The sequence below is a fragment of the Ipomoea nil genome, unplaced genomic scaffold (genome assembly GCF_001879475.1).
Source record: "Ipomoea nil cultivar Tokyo-kokei standard unplaced genomic scaffold, Asagao_1.1 scaffold2705, whole genome shotgun sequence".
Lineage (NCBI taxonomy): Eukaryota > Viridiplantae > Streptophyta > Magnoliopsida > Solanales > Convolvulaceae > Ipomoea > Ipomoea nil.
The window spans coordinates 3,321,890-3,334,522 of NW_017619133.1; the positions used below are offsets into that span (position 1 = coordinate 3,321,890).

Consider the following 12,633-nt stretch of genomic DNA (forward strand, 5'->3'; position numbering starts at 1 on the left):
ATATTAATAATCGTTCTAATTTCATCATACTACCAAATATAAAAAATACTCTCACTAAAACTCAACACAAATATTTAATTTTCATAGCGATTTCAATACCCATATGCGAACCAAACACATCCTTTGTGGGTTCTCTATAAAAGCTATCGACCCAACTCTCAGAATTCCACGCACAAACAAAAGGAAACATATTAAAAGGAAATTAAGCAATTTTATTATTATTCAATGGCTGCAATTGTCAGTGTACTTTCAACTTTCACATGCAAACTTCCTTCCCTTCCAACTTCTCATTCCTATCAGACCACCACAACAACAAGAAGATCTGGAAACTATGGCCCTTCCGCATGGGATTTCACTTACATTCAATCTCTCAACACTACTTATAATGTAACTTATTTTATTTAATTTTTTTTTTATGGTTTTTCCTTAATTATGTTTATCTATTTACAATCGCTTAATATTCTTAATTACCTTCATACTTAATTTTCCGGCCTGTAACATTCTGTCAATTTCCATATGAACTAGAAGCAAATGTTGTTGCCAAACGTAAGGCTTGCATTGCAGGCTGAGAGCTTTGTTACACGGCGTGACGAGTTGAAAGAGAGAGTTAAGAATATGCTGATGAACCATGAAGAGATGAAAGAATTGGAGAAAATGGAGATGATTGATGAACTGCAGAGGCTTGGTTGTTGTTACCATTTTGAGGATGAAATCAAGGCAGCTTTGATGGACATCTATATGAAGAATAGTAAAAGTTACTACAAGTCATCAGAGGAGAAAGACTTATATGCCACAGCTCTTGAGTTTAGATTGCTCAGACAAAATGGCTATAACATCTCTCAAGGTTATTACAATATATACTGCGGATCAGTATACATGTTAATGGTGTCAAGTACAATTATGTATATATTATTTTTTTTTCTTTATTTATTTCTTAGGTGTAATCGCAGTGATGAAGTTTGTTAATTAAGTTGTTGGCTTAATTTGAGCCAGTTAGTTATGGTAGTCTAAATTGATTTATCCCCTTATGTAGTGGTCCTTTGCCGTCTAAACTCACAAGGTTTTAAGTTCGACACTCCATGGGAGTAGTCAATTAGTCTTTTTGATTTCAATCGGTTAGCTAACGGTAACCTAGCTAGGCTGGTTTACCTCCTTATTGTGATTCTTTGCCGACTAGGATTAACAACGTTTCCAGTTTGACTCCCACTGAGAGCGTCATTTGGCGTTTTTAATTTGAATCCATTAGCTATGGGCAACCTAGACTGGTCCTTTGCAGACTAGGATCACAAGATGAGATTTACCACTGCCCACCTTAAGTATAAGATATATAATTACCCGCATGAGTTTAACTCAATGGTTTAGTGGGTAGTATTTGGGAGAAGAGACCAAGGTTTGAACTTTGGTGGCGACAGGGTGGGAATTATGTCCAAAGTGGGCAAATTCCTTGTGCGCACCGACATTTGGCCCTGTCTGCTGTCGGGTTGGAGATTCAACCTTTTGGGAGAGATATATAATTGTATGTACTTGATATTATCGGTACAGTAAAAAAAATCCTAATTTCTTAATATATAATGGAATGTGTATGTACAACATCATGAACACTTGAATGCAGATATATTTGATAGTTTTATGGATGGAGACCGGTCTGGTTTTAATGGCAGCCTCTGCGAAGATATCAAGGGATTACTTCACTTATATGAAGCATCTTTCCTGTCCCTAGAAGGTGAAACAACTTTGGAATTAGCTAAAAATTTCTCAACCAAACATCTCAAACGGGTCGCCCACGAGAAAAATAATCTCAACAATCAGCAAGGACTTTTAGCATCAGTGCAACGTGCGTTGGAGCTCCCATTACATTGGAGGATGCCGAGGTCGGAAGCCAGATGTTTCATTGATTCATATGACAAAGGAAAAAGGATCAAAACAACCTGGAATCCCATCCTTTTGGAGTTGGCTAAACTAGACTTCAACATGGTTCAAGCTGTGCATCAGGAGGACTTGAGATTTGTGTCGAGGTACGTGCGCGATCAATTTGGGTATGGTTCATTACTTAATTATATTATATTCAGTAGAGTAGAGTTCAGGTGCGGTCGCGCCTTAACGTGCGGTCAGTACACCAATAGTTATGGAAATATGGACCAACAGTGTTAGGAAATGCAAAACAAAAAAAAAGTATAAATATGCATCATTATTAGGTACGGATCACCAAAAACACACCATTATGTATGCATAAAAACACCACACAGTGTTCGGAAATGCATAATTAGGTGTGAGGAGTTATGGTGCATTTTTTTGGATGTGTTGTGCGTTCTATGTTGTATTTGTGCATTTCATTGTTGTATCTTTTGTTAATATGACTCATGTTCAAATGAGGCCGCGCCTTAGCGTGCGGTCGGTGTGACCGCTTTAAAAAGACACCAATAGTGTATGCATAAAAACACCACACAGTGTTCGGAAATGCATAATTAGTTGTGAGGAGTTATGGTGCATTTTTTTGGATGCGTTCTGTGTTGTATTTGTGCATTTCATTGTTGTATCTTTTGTTAACACTATTGGTGCCTTTTTAAAGCGGTCACACCGACCGCACGTTAAGGTGCGGATTCATTTGAACATGAGTCATATTCAATATATAGTGCAAGTTGGTTGGATAGTTAGTTTGGTAACAAGGTTAAGTTTGACTTCCCATTGGAATTGACTATTGTCCTTTTTAGTTTGAGTCTGCCAACTATTGGCAATCTGGTTTATCTTGTCCTTTGTTAATAACAAAGACTACAAGACGAGCTTCACCCAGTGCGCACCTTCATGTAGTTAATCGTTGTGAGATTTCTATAAATCAAAGTATATAGTAGTCTACTTATACTTATATCCAGAATTTCACATCTTGTCGGAAAAAAAAAAAAATTTAAGGGGGTGTTTACTTCATTTCTCTATTTTTCAATTTCTTCATTTTTTCAGTTTTCTTTCTCCATTCTTCCCGTTTTCCATTTCATTCCATTCCTCCAATTTTCTAGTTTCTAATTTTCTATTTTATTAAGTACAATCATCAGCTTTCAAAAAAAAAAGTACAATCATCTCATATATTATTTGTACATTTCTACAATAATAATAATAATAATAATAATAATAATAAATAATGTAATTAATAATAATAATCTGAAGATCAGAAATGCGAAAAGATGAAAAGAAAAAAAGCTAAGGCGCACAGCAACTCAGCAAGGCCAAATGACTGAAGAGAAAAAATGAAACAAAGCATGCGCTTAGTAAGATTCGAATGGCAACCTTTTTGGCCAAGTACTATTCACACGTGTTTTAATGAATACATTTTGAGAATTACTCCGTAATTTATAATTTTGACCCTGTTTGATAACATAGTTAGTTTATCAATCAATTTTGCCTTATTTGACCACTATTAGCTGTTTGACTTGACTAAACAATCAATATTAGTGTTTGATTAATTAACTTTTTGTAAAAGCTTATTGTTCCAAAATGCTAAAACTTAAAAAGTTGCTTAAAGTCATTTTGCATGTAATCAGCTATCAACTAACAGCTAATTATTTAGCAAACACTTTTCTACAATCAGCTAATGTTATCAACTAGTCAAACCAACTAACCCAATCTGCTAACAGCTATTTACCAAACACCCCTTAAGATTAACCATTTTCAGTATAAAAAAATTCATCCCCTCTTAACCTAGCCCACATCGTTGTGGATGGACACAACTCAAAATAATGGCTTAAAATGACATGTGAGTACATAAAATATTTTCTTGGAATGCAGGTGGTGGGAGAATTCTTATATTACAGAAAGGTTAACATTCGTGAGAGATAGTATGGTAGAGAATTTCTTTTGGGCAATAGCTAGCAACTCCAACCCTAAGTTTTCAAACTGGAGAAGAACAAAGGCAAAACTCAATTGTTTAATTTGCACAATTGATGATATATATGATGTTTATGGAACTCTTGATGAATTGCACCTCTTCACTGATGCCATTGAAAGGTACGTAAATTAATAGTGGTTTTAATTTTGTATATTATTGGAACAAAATATAATTTTAGTCTCTTTTTATGTAGTTTTAGTCGTTATCATGTCTATCTTTCGGTTGTTGCAAAATATACTCCTAATTTAACAAAAAAAAAAAAAAAAAAATCAAATTTTGTCCCTCAAGTTACAAAACAATGAACCTCAATTACAAATACACACATACACATGTGGTTTTTATGAAATATATCTGCTAACTAATCAAACATATATAAACTATATGCACCAAATTGCAATAGAGATTCACCGTTGAGCTGTCGATTGACTTTCTTAGTTACAGGTGACATAACTAGTAGTTGGTTTTTCTCCTTGTGATCTTTTACCAGTTAGAGTTACAAGGTTAACTTCAGCTAGAACAACGCCTCAACTGAAATTTGAACTCACAACCTTCCAAATGGAAGTCTAACCCGAATACATTAGACCACATAGTCTTGGTCACCTAAAATATACTTTTGAATAACAGTTGTCGATTTTTTCATAAATTAAAGAGGCAAAAAATTAATGTTTTTTTTTGGTAAAGTTAAGTATGTATTCTACCTAGGGGTGTAAATGAGCCGAGCCGAGCTCGAGCCTGAGTAGGCTCAAGCTCGAGCTCGTTAATGAAGGCTCGGCTCGAGTTCGAGCTCGAGCTCGAGAACTGATGCTCGAGCTCGGCTCGGGCAGCTCGATTGTTCGAGTTCAAACTCGAGCTCGATTTGACATTGAATTTAACCTATTTAATACTTTTGATTTAAAATTCAAACTACTTTGTTTTATCCATACATAAATAATAGAAATCTTTTAGGGATTTGAAGTTTAAAATTTTAATTTTTAATTATTATTTTTATATATTATTATATATTATATTATATTATATTATATTATATTATATTATATTATGTATTATATATATTATATATTATATGGCTCGCGAGCGGCTCGACGAGCCACGAACCTAGAATATCTAAGCTCGGCTCGAGCTCGATTACTAAATGAGTAGCTCGAACTTGAGCCGAGCTTTGACCGAGCTGCTCGGCTCATTTATACCCCTAATCCGACCTAGATTATAACAAATAGATCGGGCTGCATATTTGAAGGCAAGAAATTCATTTTTCCCTATATTATTTAATTCTTACATGTCATGTAATGGCTTTGGTGTATACATTATCATTACTGAATACATATATTAACAGTAGTTTTGGTTTTTTTTTTTTTTTTTTTTTTTTGGTGTACATATTATATCTAAGAGTCTTTCATTTTTCAGATGGAATGATGTAACAGAAATAGACCACCTCCCAAAGTACATGAGATTCTGCTATCTGGCACTCTATAACTTCATAAACGAAGTCGCATACGATGTTCTTAAAGAACATGACATCTTTATCTTACATTATCTCAGAAAATCGGTATTTTTTCAATTGTCTTTAAAAACCATTGATTTAATTAACAATATATGCATATTATTTGAGTGTATATATGATCAGTGGGCAGATCTATGCAAAGCATACTTACAAGAGGCAAAGTGGTACCACAGTGGATACACCCCAACCTTTGAAGAATACATAGAAAATGCATGGATTTCATCAAGCTCTCCTCTAATATTAGTGCATGCTTTTTTCTTGGTCAACCACCCTCTGGACGAGGCTGCTGCCCGGCATTGCTTGATGACAGAATATCATGAAATAATTCGTCTGTCATCTATGATTGTTCGTCTTACAGATGATAAAGGAACCTCGCCTGTACGTATAGATTTTCAAGTTCTTTTATATATATTCATTCATAGAGCCAGGCATATAGAGGTGTCAAACAGACAGGCCAGGCCAGGCTTGGCCTGACACGGGTATTGGCTTGTTTCCTTTTTGGGTCAGGTTAGCTCGCACCGATAAAATTTCAGTCTGAGCTTAGGCCGGATTGGTATTGGCCCGTTTATTTGTTGGATCGGATTACCTCAATATGATTAAATTGTAGACCGAGTTTGGGTTAGCTCGATCTGATTAAATTTTAAAACGGACTTGGGCCAGCTCGGCCCGCTATTGGCCTGTCGATCTAATTATATTTTAGACTCGACTTGTCCCGTTTAGTTTTTGGATTGGGTTAGCTCGGTCTGATTAAATTTTAAAACGGTCTTGGGCCAGCTTGGCCCGCTATTGGCTTGTTTATTTATTTATTTATTTTTTATCCAAGTTAGCTCGATCTAATTATATTTTAGACTCGATTTGGCCTGATTTAAAAAAATAAAAATTAAAGTCTTACCCGGTCCACAGGCTTAAATATTTTTTAAAAATTATGAAAACTTATATATTAACTATACAAGTTTACATATTTATTTTCAGCTATTTAATTTTGGAATTCTTACAAGAAAATGAAGAAATCAGTAATTTAATAACATTAATAAGAATAAGTTTACAAATTATAACTACTAACTATTAAGCAGTCAGAGTAATTTTTGCAATTGAAACAAATATAATTTTACAACTTTAAAATAGTGTAAGGTAGTAATTACTAATTAGTATGCTAGTTATACAAGTTAATTAGCAAGCTAAATAGTAAATATGTAGCAATTTAATTGACATAAAATCAGTTTTAAAATTTCTAATGTGATAATCACATTGACCATTATTTCTTTAGAGTGTATATGTATATTATATCTTTTATCAAATGTATAGGTTAACGAGACAGATTGGGCCAGCCCTGTCCATGGGTTGAAAAAAAAAAAAAATTTAAAGTTTAGCTCTGTCTGTAGTACAAAATGGGGTCTCCTTATTGCAGCAAATAAACTGGCCCGGGTTGAACCGAACAAAATGGGTCAAGCCTGGACTTACCCATCTATTTGACACCTCTAAAAGCGGATAGTTATGCTGTGCATCCGTATGCACCATGCAGGGTGCATACGGATGCCAAAACGACGTCGTTTTATTAAAAGACGAGCGTCTTGTCTTTAAAAAAAATTCAGGTTCGATTCCCAGCAACAACATTATATTGTTCATTCATTCTGGAATTTTAGTTCATAGATTATGGAATTATAGTTCATTGATTATGGAATTATAGTTCATCGATTATGGAATTGTAGTTCATCGATTATGGAATTGTAGTTCATAGATTATGAAATTTTAGTTCATTCATTCTGGAATTTTTAGTTCATAAATTAGATTATGGAATTATAGTTCATCGATTATGGAATTTTAGTTCATATGTTGTTGCTGGGAATTGAACCTGATTTTTTTTTTTTAAGGGGAGACGCGCGTTTTATTAAAACGACGTCGTTTTTGCATCCGTATGCACCATGCATGGTAGCATGGTGCATACGGATGCACAACATAATTTGCCTCTAAAAGCATACATCCAAGTTCTTTACTCGTTATTTTCTTTAAAATATTTTAGTATGAAATGGAACGGGGCGATGTACCGAAAGCGATACAATGTTACATGAATGAGGCTAGGGTCTCTATGGACGATGCTCGTGATTTTGTGGATTTTCATATCAATGAGACATGGAAGAAATTGAATAAAGCTCGAATTAAAGATAATTGCCCTTTCTCTGAAACATTCATTGAAGTTGCAATGAATCTTGCCAGAGTGTCTCATTGCATGTATCAACATGGAGATGGCCATGGGACCAAGAACATGGAGACTCAAACCCTCATCCAGGCTACATTGTTTGAACCAATTGTATTCCTCTAATAATATAGCCATGAAAATGTTTGTGCAATATATGTAATGGATTGTTGTTGAGAAATTAAAATCTTGGAAAAATGTTACTCCGTATTATTAATTACTTATTCACTCTGTTTTAATGTAAGATTTGTATTGGTGTATTTTTACTTCAAATTAAGTTAGATTAGGAAATTCGTTGTTGTCCGCACGGGCTTAACTCACTGGTTCAGTAGGCAAGGAGAATAGAGGTTCGAACCTTGGCAGAGGCACTCTGATAATTATGCCCAAAGTGGACAGATTCCTGTCTGTTGAGCCATTAAGTCACCGTAATTTACATCCTCCCAAATGCTCTGTCGGTCGGGGCGTGGGGAAAAAGTATTAGCAATTTTTTTGTTTTGTTTTTCGAATACAGTTGACCCCACCACCGGGGTCGGTCCTGTGACCTTCCCTCAAGAGGAGTCACAGAGATGTCATCTAAGCAAATTTTTTTATTCCCACACATTTGTATTTTGAACATAACTCTATTTACAGATATCTCAATAGTTATGCTGTGGGCTCGTGCCCAGCGTGCATCATGGGCACGGTAACGGTGCCGTCAGGCACCGTTATCTTCCCTTTTTTTTTTTTTTTAATTTAATTTCAGACCGCTTCGTTATAGAAGCATATATTCACAGCTTTGTGTTCATAATTTCATAACTGTACATTCATAATTCTATAACTGTACATTCATAATTCCGTAACTGTACATTCATAATTCAATAACTGTAAATTCATAATTTTCGAAGCTCTATGTTCATAATTGTAAGTTCATAATGTCAGAGTTCTATGTTCATAATTTCATAACTGTACATTCATAATTCCATAACCGTACATTCATAATTCCATAACTGTACATTCATAATTACATAACTGTACATTCATAATTCCATACTGTATATTCATAATTCCATACCGAACATTCATAATTTTCGAAGCTCTATGTTCATAATTGTAAGTTCATAATTCTATAACTATACATTCATAATTCTATAACTGTACATTCATAATGTCATAACTGTATATTCATAATTTCATAACGAATATGCCGTTAACGCCGTTAACGGCGTTTCGAACAAATTTTTTTTTTTAAATTAAAACAGCATCGTTTTCACCGAAAACGACGCCGTTTTAGCGCCGTGCGCACTTTGCAAGGGCATAGCATAATTTGCCCAGATATCTAATTGAGTAGATTAAGGAGGTTTTGGATTTGTAACTCATGGGGCTATATCTTTTTAAAAGAAACTATTTTTAGATTTGGATAGTAAATTAAGGAGGCCCAATGATTGTATTAGTTACACAGAATAAGGCCCATTTACTAATATATAAATTCTTCTTTTTTTTTTTTTTTTTTGAAAACATATATAAATTCTTCTTCGTTCTTAAGGATTCAAGCTCTAAACTTCAATATCTCGACCATATCGGCACATGGGTTAGGTACGAAGGCTTGATATTTGCACGAGTTGGTTACACAATTAACTTGATAAATAATTTATAAGGTTTTAAGTTTGATTTTTTGTTGGAGTTGCTTACTGGCATTCTTAGTTTGAACCCGTTAGCTATAGACAACCTAAGTTAATTTACCTCCTTAGCATTCAGCGTCACGAAAATGTGTGGTGATATGAGAAAAATAAAGTTACATCTTCACTACAAGCTATAACTTTTAGCGTAGTAGTAAGCGCTTAATCCTAACATATCACACTTTTACTTCATGGTTCATCAGCCACACACAAAAAACAATCGAACTAAATAACTTAGAATGTAATTCACCGTGGCTGAAGTCCTGTAGCACAATTGTTATAACATGGACTAGAATTCATATTGCATTCATAATCCTAAACTCCTCACTTATCCCGGCCAAAGACGAGGAGAGGATCAATACAATACATTATTCGCAACAAAAGCATTCAAGACATAATTTCATCATCAGTTCCTTACAACAATTGAGAATCAAGCATACATAACATTTAGATCATCAAATCCAACTCCTAGGTTTGCTAGCCACACATTATTCACTATATTGTCTATTGTCTTCTTTTTACATTATCTTGTAATTAAATATCAAAGTTATACTTTCAAAAAAAATATATATATCAAAGTTATAATACAAAATATGTTATATATATATAGGGTTGCATTCAAATACAAACCCTCTTAAAATACAAACTTCCCTTAAAATAAAAACTTGAGCTCGTGCACACATTAACATACTTACATGCACACAGGACGCACTGCCAACAATTTCTGGGATTAGCTCGTGCACACATTAACATACTTACATGCACACAGGGCGCACTGCCAACAATTTCTGGGATTAGCTCATGCACACATTAACATACTTACATGCATACAGCGCGTAGGGGGGGGGAATCACAATCATCCATCAAAGCTCGTGCATACATTAACATAATTGCATGCACACAGCACGTAAGAAGAAAAATCACAACCATCCATCAAGTATTTTATACAAGTATTTTATTTATTTATTTACCAAGTATTTTATACAAATATAATAAATATTAATATTTTGTATCAATACTTTCACATGATAACCTACGACAAACATCTCACAACGTATGAAACATGTAGGAGAAAGACTACCACTACCAAATATCAATATGTGCTTGTAAGAAAAAGAGTTAATAGTACAACTAAGATCCCATCATATACACAACAAGGCAAATCTAAAGCTTCCTACACTATAATCTCATTGCACGACGAATCCATCTATGCTACCACCAGTAATTCAATTCACATGACACACTACTAATAAATAAATGAAAAAAAAAAAAAAAGATCGAGGACATGTATTGAAGATGAAGACAATGGCAATGCTACCCAAAAGAGAATTAAGAATAATTAGAGAAACTTAAACCAAAAGTAGTATTTATTTAGACAATCGTTTTTAGACTAAGTATTTAGACTAGCGTTATTACAAAGTTGCAAACATTTATTTTAGTGACAATATAATCAATCTCTCATATATTATATTGCATTTATATACTTTAAATTACCGATTTAAATAAACAAATTCAATATTTATTTACCTATGCATGAACATCTCCGATATAATATTGCATTGATATACTTTGAAATACTTATTTAAAAATAATCATTGGACATTATTCCATTCGCGCAAAGCGCGTAGTATATAAAACTAATAAGAGTCAATAAAGTTAGGCCCTTAACAAGAACGAAAAAATATTGGTGTAATTCTTTGTTGAAATAAATTCATATTATTTTTAGTATAGTATTTTTTTTATGATATTCCTTATTTATGCTCTATTATATTATTTTCTTCTCTTAAATAATCTAGCATTTCGTTAGTATAAACTGTAGTAACGGAATATTCCGTTAACTATTTATTATTCTTAACTTACTCATTAATAATTAATTTCTATAAGAAATTAAAGATCTTAGATTCGAACCACATCCCAATCAGATTTGTATAATTGTTAAACATATACTACGAATATGTTAAAACGTATTAAAAAAATAATATAAAATTTAACATAAACTTTGGTCAAATAATTAGCCCGACTAAATACATAGTATTCAAAGTTGAGCATTCAAATCAGGAACCTTGAAAATCATTTTCTTGCATTTAAAAAAAAAAAAATTAGGTTAAGTTTTTTTTTTTTCGTTTAATTAATCTTCTTTTGATTATTTATTTAGAACAAGACTCAATATTTCAATTATGATTGTGATATTATTGGAATGATTTAGGTCATTATGGTATTAATATTTTTTGTATGTATTTCTATATGGGTAAAATTGTACATTACTTTACAAATATTGTACTATTATTTTTTTTATCGGACAAAATTGTTCTTACATCATTATCAGACATGCGCGACCTAACTATAAAGTTATTGATCAAAAACACAACTACACCTAGACTCTAAAACGGTAGGACCATTTTTCAAAGAATTGACAATGTTGACATCCACTGGCTCCAATTGAACAAGTTTACACATCATTCTTAGAATTTTATCAATGCATGAAAACTTTTAAAGAAATTTGTAAGTTAATTTTATTATATCATTATAACAATATTTATTCTAACCATATATTTCGAATTATTTATTATCATCCTCTATTGACAGCAATTGTAACACTTATCATGACAAACCCAAAACAATTTGTCTCAACAAAAAATGAAAATAAAAAAAAAATCAATGACTTCATTGTTGTAGATGAAAAGTAAGTACCCCACTTAATTACTTTTATTAAATTACTAGTTTATTACGTGCATTGCCCGATTGGGATAATGCCCAATGTTTTCTTTTAAAAAAAAAAAAGTACTTTGAAGTATATCAAGGCAAGATTATATTAGAATTGTTCATGCATAGATAATTGAATGTTGAATTTGCATATTTAAATAGGTAATTCTAAATTTACAAATGCAAGATAATATAGTCAAGATTAATTATAATTGTCAATAAATAATTGTATGAGTATGGTTGAAACCAAATACGAGACATAAGGAAGAGCAAATAAAAATTAGGGCATAAAATATTCAATATATACTAATATTGTTTGAGGAGATTCTGGCAGTAGGATTTGTGGCTAGCGTTCTATTAAGACTTTAACATTACAATTAGATTAATGGTGTAGTTATAATTCTATATTAGACTTTAATATTAGAATTAAACTAATGGTGAACTAACGGTATTTAACGGAATCAATTATTATTATTATTATTATTATTATTATTATTATTGTTATTATTATTATTATTATGAAATATATTTGTACCCTATCATTTTACATGTTAATCTAAACAACTAATTTCTTCAAATATTTTTTACTAACCGTTGATATAATTCGCTAGTCAAATTCACTAATATAATCCGCTAACGTTAACCGCTAACTGCTGATTGTCAAACAAAGACATTGTGAGGTAGTTTCTCACTTCAATTTGTC

General features: G+C 32.6%; 1 protein-coding gene across 2 annotated transcripts; it reads left to right on the forward strand.

Annotated features, from left to right (window-relative positions):
• Positions 1–159: 159 nt before the first annotated feature.
• On the forward strand, positions 160–7,776 carry LOC109156239 (terpene synthase 10-like). 2 transcript variants are annotated; one of them, XM_019304092.1, is made up of 7 exons: positions 160–387; positions 526–844; positions 1,613–2,015; positions 3,778–3,996; positions 5,282–5,423; positions 5,502–5,756; positions 7,399–7,776. In XM_019304092.1, exons 1-7 carry the CDS (start codon positions 226–228, stop codon positions 7,696–7,698), a joined length of 1,800 nt encoding a protein of 599 aa, XP_019159637.1. In that variant the 5' UTR covers positions 160–225; the 3' UTR covers positions 7,699–7,776. The 2 variants fall into 2 exon arrangements, with proteins under 2 accessions (XP_019159637.1, XP_019159638.1); XM_019304093.1 differs by having other exon boundaries at positions 565–844.
• The last annotated feature ends 4,857 nt before the right edge of the window (positions 7,777–12,633 follow it).

Excerpts from the sequence above, each read along its gene's own strand:
- LOC109156239 (XM_019304092.1), top strand. The coding sequence starts at position 226 with ATGGCTGCAATTGTCAGTGTACTTTCAACTTTCACATGCAAACTTCCT. Across the intron at positions 388-525 it reads CTCTCAACACTACTTATAAT|AAGCAAATGTTGTTGCCAAA; the intron begins GTAACTTATTTT and ends CATATGAACTAG. Across the intron at positions 5,757-7,398 it reads ATGATAAAGGAACCTCGCCT|TATGAAATGGAACGGGGCGA; the intron begins GTACGTATAGAT and ends AAAATATTTTAG.